This window comes from Anabrus simplex, chromosome 11 (assembly GCF_040414725.1).
Source record: "Anabrus simplex isolate iqAnaSimp1 chromosome 11, ASM4041472v1, whole genome shotgun sequence".
NCBI classification, from domain to species: Eukaryota; Metazoa; Arthropoda; class Insecta; order Orthoptera; family Tettigoniidae; genus Anabrus; species Anabrus simplex.
In genome coordinates this window covers 87,980,494-87,996,424 of record NC_090275.1, presented here as the reverse complement: position 1 = coordinate 87,996,424, position 15,931 = coordinate 87,980,494, and the positions used below count along the sequence as shown (strand labels likewise).

General features: G+C 39.5%; 1 protein-coding gene across 1 annotated transcript in view; it reads right to left on the bottom strand.

The window, feature by feature from the left end:
- LOC136883498 (fatty acid synthase) overlaps window positions 1-15,931 on the bottom strand; it is a 703,772-nt gene that overhangs the window by 186,320 nt on the left and 501,521 nt on the right. The window contains exon 24 of the mRNA XM_067155848.2: window positions 14,025-14,204. Within this exon, the coding sequence (XP_067011949.2) occupies window positions 14,025-14,204 (180 nt within the window). The remainder of the gene's footprint in view (window positions 1-14,024; window positions 14,205-15,931) is intronic.

The window sequence follows — 15,931 nt, the reverse complement described above, 5'->3', positions numbered from 1 at the left end:
CAGGATCATATCCAACAGTTGTATCAAGGTAACGATGTAGATAATTTCGTTCTGGAACATGAAGGGGCTGTTGATGCTGATGAAATGGGAGACCCAATTTTGAGGTCAGAGTTTGACAGAGCTGTGAGTGACCTAAATAGGAACAAGGCACCTGGAATTGATGATATTCCCTCTGAATTACTGACTGCCTTAGGAGAAACCAGCACGGTAAGGTTATTTTATTTAGTGTGCAAGATGTATGAGACAGGAGAAGTCCCATCCGATTTTCGGCAGAATGTTGTTATACCTATTCCCAAGAAAGCCGGTGCTGACAGGTGTGAAAACTACCGCACTATTAGTTTAGTATCACATGCCTGCAAAATTTTAACACGTATTATTTACAGAAGAATGGAAAAACAAGTTGAAGCTGAGTTGGGGAAGATCAATTTGGCTTCAGAAGAAATGTAGGAACACGTGAAGCAATCCTGACTTTATGTCTGATCTTAGAGGATCGAATCAAGAAGGACAAGCCCACGTACATGGCATTCGTAGATCTAGAAAAGGCATTCGATAATGTAGATTGGACCAGGCTATTTATGATTCTGAAGATGATAGGGATCAGATACGGAGAACGAAGAATTATCTACAGTCTGTATAAAAATCAGTCTGCAGTGATAAGAATCGAGGGCTTTGAAAAAGAAGCAGCAATCCAGAAAGGAGTGAGGCAAGGCTGCAGTTTGTCCCCTCTCCTTTTCAATGTTTACATAGAACAGGCAGTAAAGGAAATCAAAGAGAAATTTGGAAATGGAATCACAGTCCAAGGAGAGGAAATCAAAACCTTGAGATTTGCGGATGATATTGTTATTTTATCTGAGACTGCAAAGGATCTCGAGAAGTTGCTGAATGGTATGGATGAAGTCTTAGGTAAGGAGTACAAGATGAAAATAAATAAGTCCAAAACAAAAGTAATGGAGTGCAGTCAAACGAAGGCAGGTGATGTAGGAAATATTAGATTAGGAAACGAAGTCTTAAAGGAAGTAGATGAATATTGTTACTTGGGTAGTAAAATAACCAATGATGGCAGAAGTGAGGAGGACATAAAATGCAGACTAGCACAAGCAAGGAAGAGCTTTCTTAAGAAAAGAAATTTGCTCACTTCAAACATTGATATCGGAATTAGAAAGATGTTTTTGAAGACTTTTGTGTGGAGCGTTGCATTGTATGGAAGTGAAACATGGACAATAACTAGCTCAGAAAGAAAGAGAATAGAAGCTTTTGAAATGTGGTGTTACAGAAGAATGCTGAAGGTGAGATGGATAGATCGAATCACGAATGAAGAGATATTGAATCAAATTGGTGAGAGGAGATTGATTTGGCTAAATTTGACGAGAAGAAGAGATAGAATGATAGGACACATCTTAAGGCACCCAGGACTTGTTCAGTTGGTTTTTGAAGGAAGTGTAGGTGGCAAGAACGGTAGGGGTAGATCGAGGTATGAATATGACAAACAGATAAGAGCAGATGTAGGATGCAATAGTTACGTAGAAATGAAAAGGTTAGCACAGGATAGGGTGGCATGGAGAGCTGCATCAAACCAGTCTATGGACTGATGACTCAAACAACAACACGAGTCTTGAACCTAGCTTTATTTCTGAACATACTAAACTGTCGACCATTGCTTCTAGTATTTCTGCTGAACTAGACATAATATTATCAAGTAAGGATATGGAGAATTTATCGGTTGTTGAAAGGGGAAGTTACTCTTTTCCTCCCTCTAGTAATGCTAATAATCATGTTGATGCCTCCCCTAATTATCAAGGTTCATGTTGTTCAGCCTCCCCAGTTTTAGAGAATCTGTTAGCCTGTTTAAATTCTACTCCTTCTCACTCCTCATTAAAGGACCTTTTCAACGGAGTAAAAAACTTTTCAGTCAATTCAATTGAAGAAAGTAAAAGGTTTCTGAGATTCCTGGTAGAAATGACAGAGTCTGGTAGTGCATATTCCATCTATAACTCTGGAATTTTCCGTGCCCTGTTCTCCCATTGTGAGGGGATCTTGAAATGTGAATTTCTGAAGCTATTTCAAAGAATTCAAAGATTACAGAATTTCATGAGCTTGTATTATCGAAATTTATCCTTTCTTTGGCATTGCAAAGTTTGATTCCTCAATATTGTTTTAGGACTCAACTGCTAAATGAGAATCTCTTAAGCTATATCTTAGACTTGAGGTTTTATTGCAAAGTATTTCAAATTTCAGTGCCAGAAGAAGAAATTGTGGCTCATATTTTGAAAGGTATTTCTTCTGCCTACCGGTCTTACCTCTCCCTCACGAAGAGTCCGACTAATTTTGTGGAATTAGAGGCTGCTTGTACCTTTGCTGAAGATGTAAAGCATGGGGACGCAGCCAGACCTATCTGCCACCCTCCTCCTGTGAACCCAGTTTTGCCTCAATCTAGGGAAGTGGAAATATAAAAGAATGTTACAATTGTGAGTCATGTGATCATCTTAGGAATGCTTGCCCTTCAGCGAAGCATAGTTCTAGTCCTTGCTGTTATTTGTGTGGGTCGAGGCAGCATCTTAAGATTAACTGCCCATCATCTTTCCAAAAACGCAATCAATGACTAAAGGTTAATAGTACAACTTGTGAATCTCTTGCCCCTGAATTTTCTGTAGATTCGGAGTTATTTGTCCGCAGGAATGTAATAAAATCTCCGCTTTGGTTGAGTTTAAAAGCACTTTCGCGAAGGCTGAGCTGAATAATGAACCGATTGTTGCTTTAATTGACTCGGGTAGCGTTGTCACGTTAATTGATGCCAGTTGGTATGATGAAATGAAGTCCTCTTGTAAAATGCCTGAGTTGCAGAAAGTCAATGTTGCATGTGTCACGGCTAATAAGGATCATTTATGGAAATTTTACGATCTGTTGACGTGAAATTGCATACTGGTAAATTTACTTGGAAGGTTCATTGCTTGGTAAATCTGAAGCTAGCTTGTAGCATGATTTTGGGCACTGACTTCTTGTCAAGGACCAGATTAGTTTTAGACTTCCGGGCTAGAAAATTCTACTTTAAATTTTCCCCAAATTGTACATTCGATATTGTCGATGCTCCCTCGGGTACCTTCAGAGTTTCTTGTGTAGGTAGGTTGCTACCAGGGGAGAACAATGAAACAGATCAGTTGGATCTTGATCATTTGGACTATCAACAAGCTAATCAAGTCCGTAACTTGTGCCATCAATTTCCAGAGGTGTTCACTAACAAGTTAGGTCTGACGGATGTATTGGAGTATGAGACTGAACTGTCTGACAACCAGCCTGTTAGATCCCCTCCTTACCGTCTTTCACCTCCTCGGATGTTAGAACTCAAAAGGATTATCGACCAGATGCTTGCCGATGGGGTCATTAGACCGCCCACTTCTCCTTATTCATCTCTGGTTTTTCTAGTACCTAAACCCTCTGGAGGATACCGTGCCATTATCGATTACAGATCCCTGAACTGCAAGATCATCTTGCAATCTATTCCCTTGCCAGATTTACATACTTGTATTGGGTGGTTCTCCGGAGCCAGGTTTCTCACTGTGTTAGGTCTCAATCAAGCCTGTTATCAGATTCCGCTCTCTAAAGCTTCTATTCCCCTGACCGCCTTCATCACGGACTGAAATCTTTATGAGTTCCTCCGTTTGCCATTCCATCTATCTTGCGGAGCAGGTGTTTTAACTATATTACTGAATTCTATTCTAGGGGATATCAAGTTTAAATTTATTTTCAATTACCTCGATGACTTGGTGATCTTGAAACACCTTTGAAGAACACATGGATCATGTCAGGGAAGTCCTGGAGCGTTTGAAAAAGCTGGTCTTACTGTGAAACTATCCAAGGTAACCTTTGCCATGCCAAGTGTGTCCTTTCTTGGACATGTTGTGTCGCCCGATGGAGTCTCCGTTGATCATTCTAGAACCCAGGCTATCAGGGAATTCCAACCACCTAAGGATGTAAAAGGTGTTGCTCGATTTGTGGGCATGGTGAACTTCTTCTGCAAATTTATCCCAAATTTTGCTGAGGTAGCTGCACCCCTTAACTATCTCAGGCGTAAGGATATCAAGTTCATCTGGGGCCCCTCCCAGCAAGAAGCCTTTGAAACCCTGAAACTTGCCTTATCGAATGCTCCTGTGTTGGCCATACCCAATTTTAGTAAACGTTTCATTGTACAAACCGATGCCTCAGGAAAAGCTGTTGCTGGTGTACTCTTACAGGAACATGAGGATGGTCATAGACCCATTGCCTATGTGTCTAGAATCCTCAATAATCTGGAGAGTAAGTACTCCATCTATGAGTTGGAGTGTTTGGCCATGCTGTTTGCACTTGAGAAATTCAGACCCTTCACTGAAGACGTAAATTTCAACCTTGAAACAGATAATCAGACTCTCTCGTGGGTCTTGAACCGACCCAAAAGAACGGGCAGAATCACTAGATGGGCGCTTAGGATCTCTGCTTTTAGTTTTCACATTAAGCATATCGGAGGTTCAGAGAATGTCATCACTGACAGATTAAGTAGAATGTTTGACGGGAGCTTTGGTCTTCATGTAAAATCTGAAGTTGAAGAAATTGATGAAACTAATGTTGTTAGAGTGGGTACCATTCTTTCTGATCTGCCTTTGTTATACCATGAGTTTGGCGATCATCAAAAAGCTGATCCTGAGTTTAAAGAAATCATCGACAAAATTAGTGATGGAATGGTTGTAAAACCTTATTCTCTGGTGAAGGGTGTCCTATGTTGTAAAGGTTGAAGTGATGCTAATTTCAAAATTGTTGTTCCCAAAGTCTTAGTACCAATCATCTTCAAGTATTATCACTCTTGTCCCATTGGTGGTCATTTAGGCACCTTTAAAACTAGGCAGAAAATTAGACAATTCTTCATTTGGAAAATGATGGATGGTGATATCCAAAACATGGTTAAGTCCTGTAAAACTTGTTTTCCAATCTCCTTTTGCTGATTCCGTGTGGTGAACTGAATATTTTGAAATGGGAAGTGCGTACCAGGACATAATGAAGCTTTTCACCATCTGAATTCAGTACTTTAGCCTTGTGGTTTTCGAACATTTTCCCAGTTATAAAAAAAAATGTTAACCAACTTTGTTCACTAGGGACTTGCGTCTACTGTAAATTAATGTTAATTCTTATTCTTGGAAATTGTAAATTTGATAATGTTTGGTTGTGGCCTTCTAGGCCTGATAGGTAGGGGTTAATGCAATGTTTTGGCAAGGTTACTAACCAAGCGAGTTGCTGCAAGGGTGTGGGGTTTACGTTTGTATTCCATTCCTATTTTATCTTCATTCCTTTCTTCTTAATTTAATTTAATTATTATTTGCTTAGTATTTTCGTGGTATTTTGGCATCCTGTTTTTCTGTTGTTCTTAATATGTATTCACCTGCCTGTGATTGGCCCTTTCCCTTAACTGGCCTAGCGTGTGTTCGTTGCCATGGGAATGTTAATGTTAATGTTGAGAGTTGGTGATGCTGATTGTTGATGGATGTTGGTGGAAATGAATTGTTTTCCTACCCCGCGTCGTGGACCTGATTATTACTATGATCATTATTATTATTTTGGGGTAAGCTTTTCTTGAAACTTGATAGTGATATTCCACCCTTCCTTGTAGGAACCAATTGGAATGTAATCCAAATAACATTTTGGATTTTTTTTTTTTTTAAACGGGGCAATTAAGAGAACATTGTTTCTGAGTCTAACAAGGTATATGTTGGTGATATGAAACTTGCCATGAAATCTATTAGTATTTAAAGGATATCCAAAGGTGGACAAAGTGTTTCTGTATGGTGTATAGTATAGTATAGTCTTTATTAATTTCTTTATTAATTAATTAATTAGTTTATTCAATTAATTTCTAATGAAACGGTTGACTGTAGGTTTTTTAAAAATCTTTCAGCACTAAGTTTTTCGGGGTTTATTTCCAGCGAGGATTATTTTAATTAAATTGTAAGCTTCTTAAGGTTTATTATTAAATCTCTCTTTGTTTCAAAGTAAGAGGTTGTGTTTTTTTCTGAAAATGGGTAAACATTTTAAGATGATGACCAGGTCTCCATTTTATCTACCCCTCTGGTGTCACCAGTTTATTTAATGGTGAGTACTTGTTCATTTTTCTTATTTGATATTTGTTTGGACTTGCACGTTTCCACAACTCTGATCTGTACCTTTATTCATGTATGGTCAGAGCATTTGTGCTGTCACTTGGGGTAATTGTGTAATTAATTGCGCTAAGTGGTACAAACTAATGCAGTGGTAGTACTGTGATTTTGAATGAATCCTGATTGATATTTGTCAAGTAAGTTGTACTGTATAAGATATTCAGTCATTTGCTTATGTATTATTTTCTCCAACAATTTTCCTAATATAGGAAGGATACTTACAGGATGATAATCTTCGGGACTGTTGGGGTGGTTGTTTTTAGGGAAAGGTAGGATGATTGCATGTTTCCAATTCAAAGGAAAGACTCCAGTCATGAGTGAGTTATTAATGATATGCATGACCATTGGAAGTACGATGTCTATGATTCTTTTTAAAAGAGACAGGTTGATTCCATCATAGCCAGTGGACGCTGACTTTATTTCACTGAAGACTTCCCTAACGTCACTGGGGGTCACATGAGAAAAGTAGAACTGCTTGCCATTATGTCTTGCTTTTGAGGATATTCTATTAATTACTGCTGCTTTGGTCTGTTCGTCAATCTGAGAGGATAGGGAGCTAAAATATGAGTTTAGGTCAGCTAGTGGTACATTACAGTTATTGTCATTTGTCTTGTTTTTGCATAATTCCATTTTGCAAAGAGATTTCCAAATCTGACTAGAATTTTGAGTGTTCAAAATATCACAAGAGTGACGTATTTTAGCATTTCTAATTAACTGTGTTGTTCTGTTTCGGAGTTTTTTATACTTTCCAAAATTGTCAGATGTAGGATATTTCACGTAATAATTACAGGGTGTATCTCTTACTTTCATCTGGTCGCGTATTTCTTGGGAATGCCATGGGTTTGAAGGTCTCTTTACCCTAACAGTGCGTAGTGGTGCATGTCTGTCATACAGAGTCAGAAGAAGTTCGTTAAAATTATTTACTTTTCCGTCAATGTCATTTATGAACTGAATGTTGTGCCATGGCGTGTTAAGAGCATCTTCAAAAAATGCGTCTTCATTAAAGTGTTTAAAATCTCTATATGTAATTAATTTTGGCTTGAATTTAGGGCATTTCAAGGAATATGCAGCATAAACCATGTCATGTCGGGAGAGACCGGGAATGGGCATTTGTCCATGAGTTAGGATTCGGTTGGTATTATTAGTAATTATTAGATCGAGGAGCATTCATGAGTTGGCAACATGGTGTGTAGGGTTTAGGGGTAGTATTGTCAAATTAATGGATGAAAACATCTCAGTCAATCATTTTGTTTCAGTAGATTTGTTTGTCAAGCCTGTATTAAAGTCTCCCATTAAAATCGAATGCTCATACCTGGGTGTTAGATCATGTAGGGCTTCCTCTAGATTTTTATGTTACCAGTCTTTGGTGGAAGATACACCACACCAAGCAAGCACTTCGTACCGCGAACTATGAGCTCAACGAACAAGAATTTGGGGCTATTGGAGAACCCACGGGGGGATTTTAATATCACCTTATACTTCACATCATCCCATATATACATACCGACTCCTCCACGGAGCTTACCGTTCCTGTCATTCCTAACTAATGAATAACCATTCATACTAACAAGAGATGAAGGGATAGATTGCCGCAACCACGACTCGGAGAATAGTATGGCGTGCAGGTTGCAGGTTGAGAATATTTCAGAGAATTCCGGGAAATGTGGGAGAATGCTCTGAATGTTTACATGAGCTATTTGAAAGGAGGTAGGGTAAGGCAAAAGAATGTCTTGAAGGTGATTAGCGGTACCTAGGGTGGGGGCTGGGAGATACAGGTAGTGACCTGCTTGGGACTGTGGGTTGGAGAGGCTGAAACTAGAGGCATTTGTTTCCTGGTTGCTTGTTGCTGCCAACTTAAAATTTAACTGTAGATATAAAAGGAAAAACTACACTTAAGAAACTAAAAATTGAAATTAATGATAAAAATGTAGGCTATAGCTACAGTTGAAATTCTGATTAAAGTTCTATACAGCGGTATTTAGTTTACAGAATGTCGGCTCATGGTTAGTGAATACGATCGAGATCTTCGCGGTTTGACACAGGTATTTTACGAGTTCCCTGCTTAACATAAATGATGCTATCTTTTTTTTTTTTTTGCTAGGGGCTTTACATCGCACCGACACATATAGGTCTTATGGCGACGAAATGCCATCCTTTGACCACACGTTCCGCACACTGAACTTACTTATAGCGTCCTGCAGAAGCCGCAGTCTCTCTGGGGTTAGGTCCTTTCTAATTGTTTAGTTTGTAACCTTGAGTTTATTATTATTATTATTATTTTTTTTTTTTTTACAAACACTGCATTTCCTTTCTGGTACGAAACAAACTTCACAATTATGGGTCTTGGACGGCCAGTTTGACTTTTCCCAACCCTATGCGATCTGTCTATTTCGTCCACTGAAAGTTCCACCCCAATTTCACGAGCAATTTCAATGACAATATTGTCCGTGTTTTCTCCTGCAGTTTCTTCCACACCAAACACATGCAAGCACTGTCTTCTTCGGTACTGCTCTAAACTGTCTGTTTTAATTTGCAGCTCCCTTTTTAATTCCATTATGGCCGTGTCTCTTTCTTCCAGCGTACGCTTTAGTTCCTCGATCACACTTGTATTGAAATTTATTGTTTCCTTCAGTTGCGTTACAACTGTCTTTGTCACCTGATCTTGGATGAGGTTGGTAAGAGTGCTGAGAGTTTCCTTACTGCTCAGCACTTCCTGCACTGCTTGCTTCACAATGGCTTCCATTGGCACCTCTTTAACTTTGGGGGGCATGGTTGTTTTTGTAGATATTTCGCTTCAGGTTTCACTGAATACTTCACGAACACTCTGACGTGAATAACTGTACAAGTTAGAATAATGTATCACACTTACGACTGTCAAACTGCTAAAGTTCACCTCCTAATACCGCACAAACCATGAGACTCGTATTTCGTTACTATACACCATCCACCATGTCGCTGGAAGAAGAAGCTGAAGAGTAATACGTCACCAAAGAGGAGGTACTTTGTTTAGCTGGGAAAATGCAGGAAAGCTAACTATTTTGTCACGTCTTCCGAACTGACAAATGCAAGCTGATACAACTGATAAAACATAAAAAGGAAACAAGGGAAATGAGCAAAGAAGATTATTCTAGACGTGGAACCACCATCAGTGGTTTGAACTCCACAATACAATAACTCTGATTTTTGTTTTGCTAGAGGTTTAATGCTGCACAAACACACTGAAGGTTGTTGGCGATGGAAGGACGGCAAAAGACTAGAATTGGGAAGGTAGTGGACGTGGCCTTAATTAAGGTACAGCCCCAACAATTGCCTAGTGTGAAAATGGGAAATCACAGAAAACCTGTAGAGGATGGTTGCTGAGGTGTACTTCCTGCAACTTCTCTTTCATGGTGCCATAACATTTTCCCTGAAATGGGCAAATTTCTTGCTCTGACACTATCAAACCATTCTCAAACAATTTTGTTTATTTCCTCATTCCCAGTTACTCTGAGCCTTCATTTCACTGCTCCGCCTCCCTGTAACCAATCTTCATTTCATTCTACCTTTTTCTTAAGAATGTAGTCGACTTGTTTTTTCCAAACTTTGCTACGATCTGCTTAACAGGCAATTCATCTTTCTCACTAGCTTCTAAAACCTAAAGTCTAAAATCATGTATTTCTTTCCTTCTATCACATTTAAAATTACACTGTAACAACAGCACAAATTTCCGTGATTGTTAACTCTAAGCACACAAAATCTGTGACCTTTCTATGAAAACTGCATTGCACTGTTAAGCAGGTAGTGTCTGCACCCTCCTAAATTCCTGTGTTCTGTTAGTAAACAACTCATAAGGTTACACTCACATTGTAACAGATAAGGGGCAAAGGAGGTCCATAAGTTTCCTACCACAAGTTTTGGTATTTCCACATTCCTACAGTACAGAATGTCCAAACCACATGGAATATTCCGGTCATAGTCAACAGATAAAGTTGCTGCCTTACAACCAGATAGTCCAAGTTCATTTCCTGGCCGAATGCTTAGATCCATTCAGAATACACATGTAGTGAAAAGGGTTAGGAAGGAAATGTATAGATATCTTTGCATTACAGCCCCAGAATTTCCTCCTGTTTCTGCATTAGACAGGTTCTGCTAAATACAGGTAAACTTACATGAATATTAAACCAAAATTCATGGGACCAGGAAAATTTTCCAACATGGACATTTTTCTGGTTCATAAAGGTTCTGCTAAAGGCAGGATTTATTATATCAGAAAGTGCAGGTGAGTGAAATAAATACTGTATTTGAGAAGCAGAACAGGAGATACAAGAAGAGAGAGAGACTAAGACATGAGAAGTTGAGAGCAGTTCTGAAAGAGGAATCGTTACAAGAGAGGATAGAGAAATGAAAACTAAAGTGGTATGGACATGTCTGCTGAATGAAGGACTCAATAATATCCAGGAGAATGTACAAGAAGGAAGGGGCGGAAAGAGGTCAAGGGGAAGATCGACAGAATGACTGAATGGTATGAAGGGTTGTGTTGCTGGAACAGAGCACTGATAGAGACTTGGTGAAATGATAGGTAATGATGGAGGGACTTACATTCCATAGAGACCTGGCAAGTGGCTGGGAACTGAGCTAGATCACGATGATGACAATGAGATCAGAAGGAAAAAGTAACTTATGAAGATTTGGATTTAGGCTTTTTGCCCACACATAGTTAAGAGTCACCGAGTAGGAAGAAGAAAAACAAGGCGAGTACCTTCGGAATTGTGGTTTACTGTCCTAGTCAGCCTTACAGATAGCGAAGATTTCAAGTCATTTACAGAAAGATAGGAACATGAAAAGAAACACATAATAGGATAAACACTATGACAGATCAGTGTGGGAAGAGGGAGTAATGGAAAGATGAGACAAGGACAAGCATTGAAACACAAAAAAAGAAGGAAAATCTCCACATCTTCATATTGATGGGCTCTCGCCTCTCACTGCATCCCTTTCTTCTCAGCCCCCTGACAACCTTGTCTCTGACTCCCAGCTTCACTAGGAAGGCAGGCATCAACACTCACTACGGGACCATCTTGACAGATGTTTGATCTTGCTGTGGGGCGTGTACGATAAGAAGAAAGTTCTACGATGATGATGATAATAATTATAAAATATTAATCATATGACAAAGCCTAGCCCGCCTGGTGGCCGTGATCGTTAAGGCGCTGAAGTCTAAATGGTCTGACACAGAGGTTAGCCAGTTCGAGTCCCGTTGGTCGAAAAACTTTTCACCATCAGAATGTTGGCCGGCAGGATAGGGGAGGTGGTGGTATACAATTTCTAGTCACTAGATTGTTTGCCCAAAGCCTGGATTTAATTCCAAACCTCTCCGCAGTGCTCATATGGAGTGAGGGCATATGACGCTGTTGATAGTGATTTGTCCATCGGAAGGAGACGTTAAGCCTTGAGCAGACCCCTTGGTGCTATTCGACAGGAGTAGGCTATGTGGCGGCACTGGCTTTCACCCTCTCCCTACTATCATATATCACGTCATTCATTTCATCTCATCAACTCCTCTGATGAGGTTGATGTCAGGAAGGGCATCCGGTCATAAAAACCCGCCAAGACAGATTCATCTCACCTCATACCCAACCCCGTAGGGAAACGGGACAAGGGTTGGACAAACAACAATCATATGACAAAGCCTCCATGCCTCAGGTGGCAGCACGTCAGTCTCCGGCCGTTGGGTTCTGTAGTTCAAATCGCGGTCACTCCATGCGAGATTTGTGCCGGCCAAAGCAGAGGCAGGGCAGGTTTTTCTCCAGGTACTCTGGTTTTCCCTGTCATCTTTCATTCCAGCGACACTCTCCAATATAATTTCATTTCATCTGTCAGTCATTAATCATTGCTAGAGCCCTGCATGTATATCCGCAAAGTTAGTGTTTTGGCAGATACAAACTGTATGACAGTGCGGATAACTTTGCTGATAATTTCTAAATAATGAAGTTTATTGGTTTTCACTCAGGTATCCTCTTATTTTTGCTTGTGGTTACGTGACCCTTGACCCTGATATGGGAGGATGGTGATGTAAAAAGAGCCTTGAGTCCATAAAGCCGTATATCTAACATAACCCTCAATTGGCTCCTGCCAACAATTTGTGGAAGGAAGGAACAAAGATTCCGAAAGAGAACCTCTCAATATGTGGGTAGTTGTTGCAAGAGGAAATTACTCATAAACCTGTCACAGTAGGTGCTCTGGTGCCAGCTGTCAGGCTTATTGTATTACGTTTCAATACCTTAGGTGTAATATAGTTCAATATTTACAATATATGCGGATGAAGGAAGTGCAGATGTGGATAATATTCTGCATATCCACGCAGGACTCTAATCATTGCCCCAGAGAAATGCGAGAGGCTTCGGCAGTCGGCACAATTCCTATCCTTGTTGCTAGATGGGGGCTTCATTCATTCCATTCGTGACCTCGTCAACTGACTGGAAACAGACTGAGGATTTTCATTTCAATCATATGATTTCAGCCACTACATCCAGGCATTTTCATTTGATACCATCTCGGATAAAGTAAACTCGTATCCTCATCCTGAGGTAGTGCAGCTCTTTTTAGGCACACCCACGATGGAAGTGAGCTGCATGTATCGTTTCAACCATATGCCAGCCCTCCTGCCATTCTTAAATTTCTGACAGTACTGGGAATCGAACCCGGACCCCCGAGGACGGCAGCTAATAGTGCTAACCGTTATGCTGCGGAGGCAAACAGTACCATCTCGGAAGCCAGCATGTCAATTTCGATGTTGCATTTTACTCCACCAGAGAGCAGAAATATCTGTTGAGCACTCTATGGCTGAATTTTACTTAATTTTGTGGTTGAGCACTAAATGTGTCACCAGGTGTCAACACCGAACAAGATGGAGTGTTCAATAGATTTTCCTCCACTGTTAAAAATCCTGTGATCTTGGGATTTGGAGGCCAACATCCTACCACTGATACACAGAGGGAGGTGCAAGGTTGATAAAAGTAGGAAAAGGAAGCGAGGAAAAGATAAAAACAGATGGGCAAAAAAAAATTAGGACAATGAAACAAATACAGACAGAGGAGGTAGGAGGGCCGCAGCGTTTCGCAGAACACGTGACCTGTACAACAAGAAGGAGATTTCAATGCAAGCTAAACTCAGACATTACAGCACGGTGTTTAAACCCGAATGTGTCTATGGAAGTGAATGCCTCCGAGTTACTGGAAAGGCTGGTCTGAGAGAAACTGAGAAGTTTGAGAGGAAGATCCTTGAAAAGGTAATGAGCCCAAAGATCGTGGCTGAACAATACAGGTTGCGAGGACGAGATGAACTACATCAGAAAACCAAACAAATGATGGAATCCATCAAGAAGTGACAACTCAAGTTCTGTAGCCACCTATTTAGAAAGGAAGGTTGAGAAAATTTTTGCCATACTTGATAGTAGACCTAACACATGTGATAAGTGGTACAGGGCGGTCAGGAAGGATCTGAAAATTATTGGATGAAACCGTGAAGACATTGTTAACAGAACCAAGTACCGGCACCAGATCAGTAACTTCAAGGGCTTTCGTGAAGAAGAACAGCAGAACAGCGGGTGGACAGCAGAAGGAGACAGGCTGCTAGAGAGAGAGAATACAATGATACTGGGCTGCAAAGAAAGCTTCTAAAAATATATAAATGTTGCTTATTGTGTTCTCTTATGGCTGTAAAAAAAAAAAAAGGCAGAGAGAGAACAGGAACCTAAGAAGTCATTATAAATGAAGATTAAAAACAGATGGAAAAAGAACAGGACCAAAGGAAAAGTACAGAAAGAGAAGAGGAACCCAATGGGTCAATAATGAGAGAAGTCAAACTTACAGTTGCATAGACAACAGGCACTGTAGCAGCATCTTCCAAGCTCCAGCTGTCTGGAACTTCCCACGTGAGGAGAGGTGACTCCTTCTTGACAACATTAGCTATGGCACCACTGGTAGTCATACCCATTACCCTTTTTCCACTGCTGGTACGTCCAGTAAATTCAAATCCACAGACACAGTCCTGAAAAAGCATTACACCTGTAACTTAATGCAGAAATTATGGTGATGCAGGGACTTATATTATTAAACATGCTGACACCAGAACTACTCCTAAATTTCAGTACTAATGTGAACAATTTTCCTGTAATGTGTTGATTGCAACTAATTGTTACAATTTTCATAACTAATTTTTTTTCATTTTCAGCCATCTCTGACTGACTATCCACCCTTACGAGCATCATGAAAACGACAAGAACTTAATTAAACCGGTATGTAAAGTTATATAGAATATAGACAATTGAATTTGTGATCATTTATATCTTGTTTATATCTTAATTTTGTTGCTAAGGCCATATCAATGCTGAACCACGAGAAAATAGGCAAACAGAATTTAATGAAAATCGGTATGTAAATTTGGAGAACAAAGCGGTAGAGTCTAAAGAACTTTATTCATGCTGGATGAAATGGTAGTTTAGGGGAAGATGTCTAAAATTTTTAATATGCAATTTAATAAAATCTTATTCACAACATGTACACGACTTCATACAATTCTGTATACAATGTAGGATTCCACAGTAAAGCATGGGTACACCAGCTAGTATCTCTTAACAACTTGAAGTACCAAACATAAGGTACTATCATGTTTGGCATACTTCTTATTTTAACTTTCTCTGCTAGATATCACTGTTAGTAATGATAATGAAACAATCAAGCCTAACAGTCAGTATAAATATAAATGATGAGTAAGGGGTTATGCACCGATGCATCTGTTTGTGGTGATTTTTTTTTTTTTGTCTAATTCAGTCATTTAAAAAAGCAAGTTTATTTAATCAATAGTTTTGCTAAATTTTGTTTCCGATTTTCAGCATTAAAAGCTAAACCTAAAGATAGCTGATACCAATTTGCAATAAAACATCATTTTTTACATATGTACAAGAAACAAGAGAGTTATGCTTCTGATGAAAACACATATTACACATATCAAAACAAGGATGTTTGGAAAAAAATTATCCTGACACTTTAACAGGTAGGACCTACCCTACGTACATAATTTACACTTCACTGTGAAAAATCCAGATATACCATGAGTGCTCTATTACTGGGCATCATAAATGTTCTCTTACAAGATATTATCTAAAAATATGTTGAAAACGACCTCACAGTCAATATTACTAACTGGGATCAATAAACCCTTCATTGCAGCTTCCTCAAAGTGCCTATATAAAGAAGAATGGCAATCACATCAATATCTTTACCTGTTCTACATGAACTACCAACTAGATCCCTAAACACTGTGTATGGTTCAAAGTATTCTGACATTGAAAATTCTCGTGGGATGGAAATTTGGTTCATTAGAAGAGAGACATCAGCATTTTTTAAAGCATACTTCATTATGCTTCTAGGGTCAAAAAGAGATTCAACATAATTTCGTCAATTATTTTGTGATTTTGCATAAAGGTAAATAGTTTTGCATCTTAAGGCAAATTTGTTAAATGTTGCAAAGGTGCCTCTACTGATACATCACATTTGTCTAAGTACATGACAACCTTCTACTTAGTAGACCTGGGACAGATACTATTTTTACTGCTTTTACAACACCTGTGGGGTTGCGGGTTCGAACTGTGTCACACATATGGAGATTTGGCCCTGTTTTGCGGCCGGATGCCCTTCCTGACAACAACCCTGTATGGAAGGATGTAATCACTATTGCATGTTTCTGTGGTGTTTAGTAGTGTGGTGTGTTGTCTG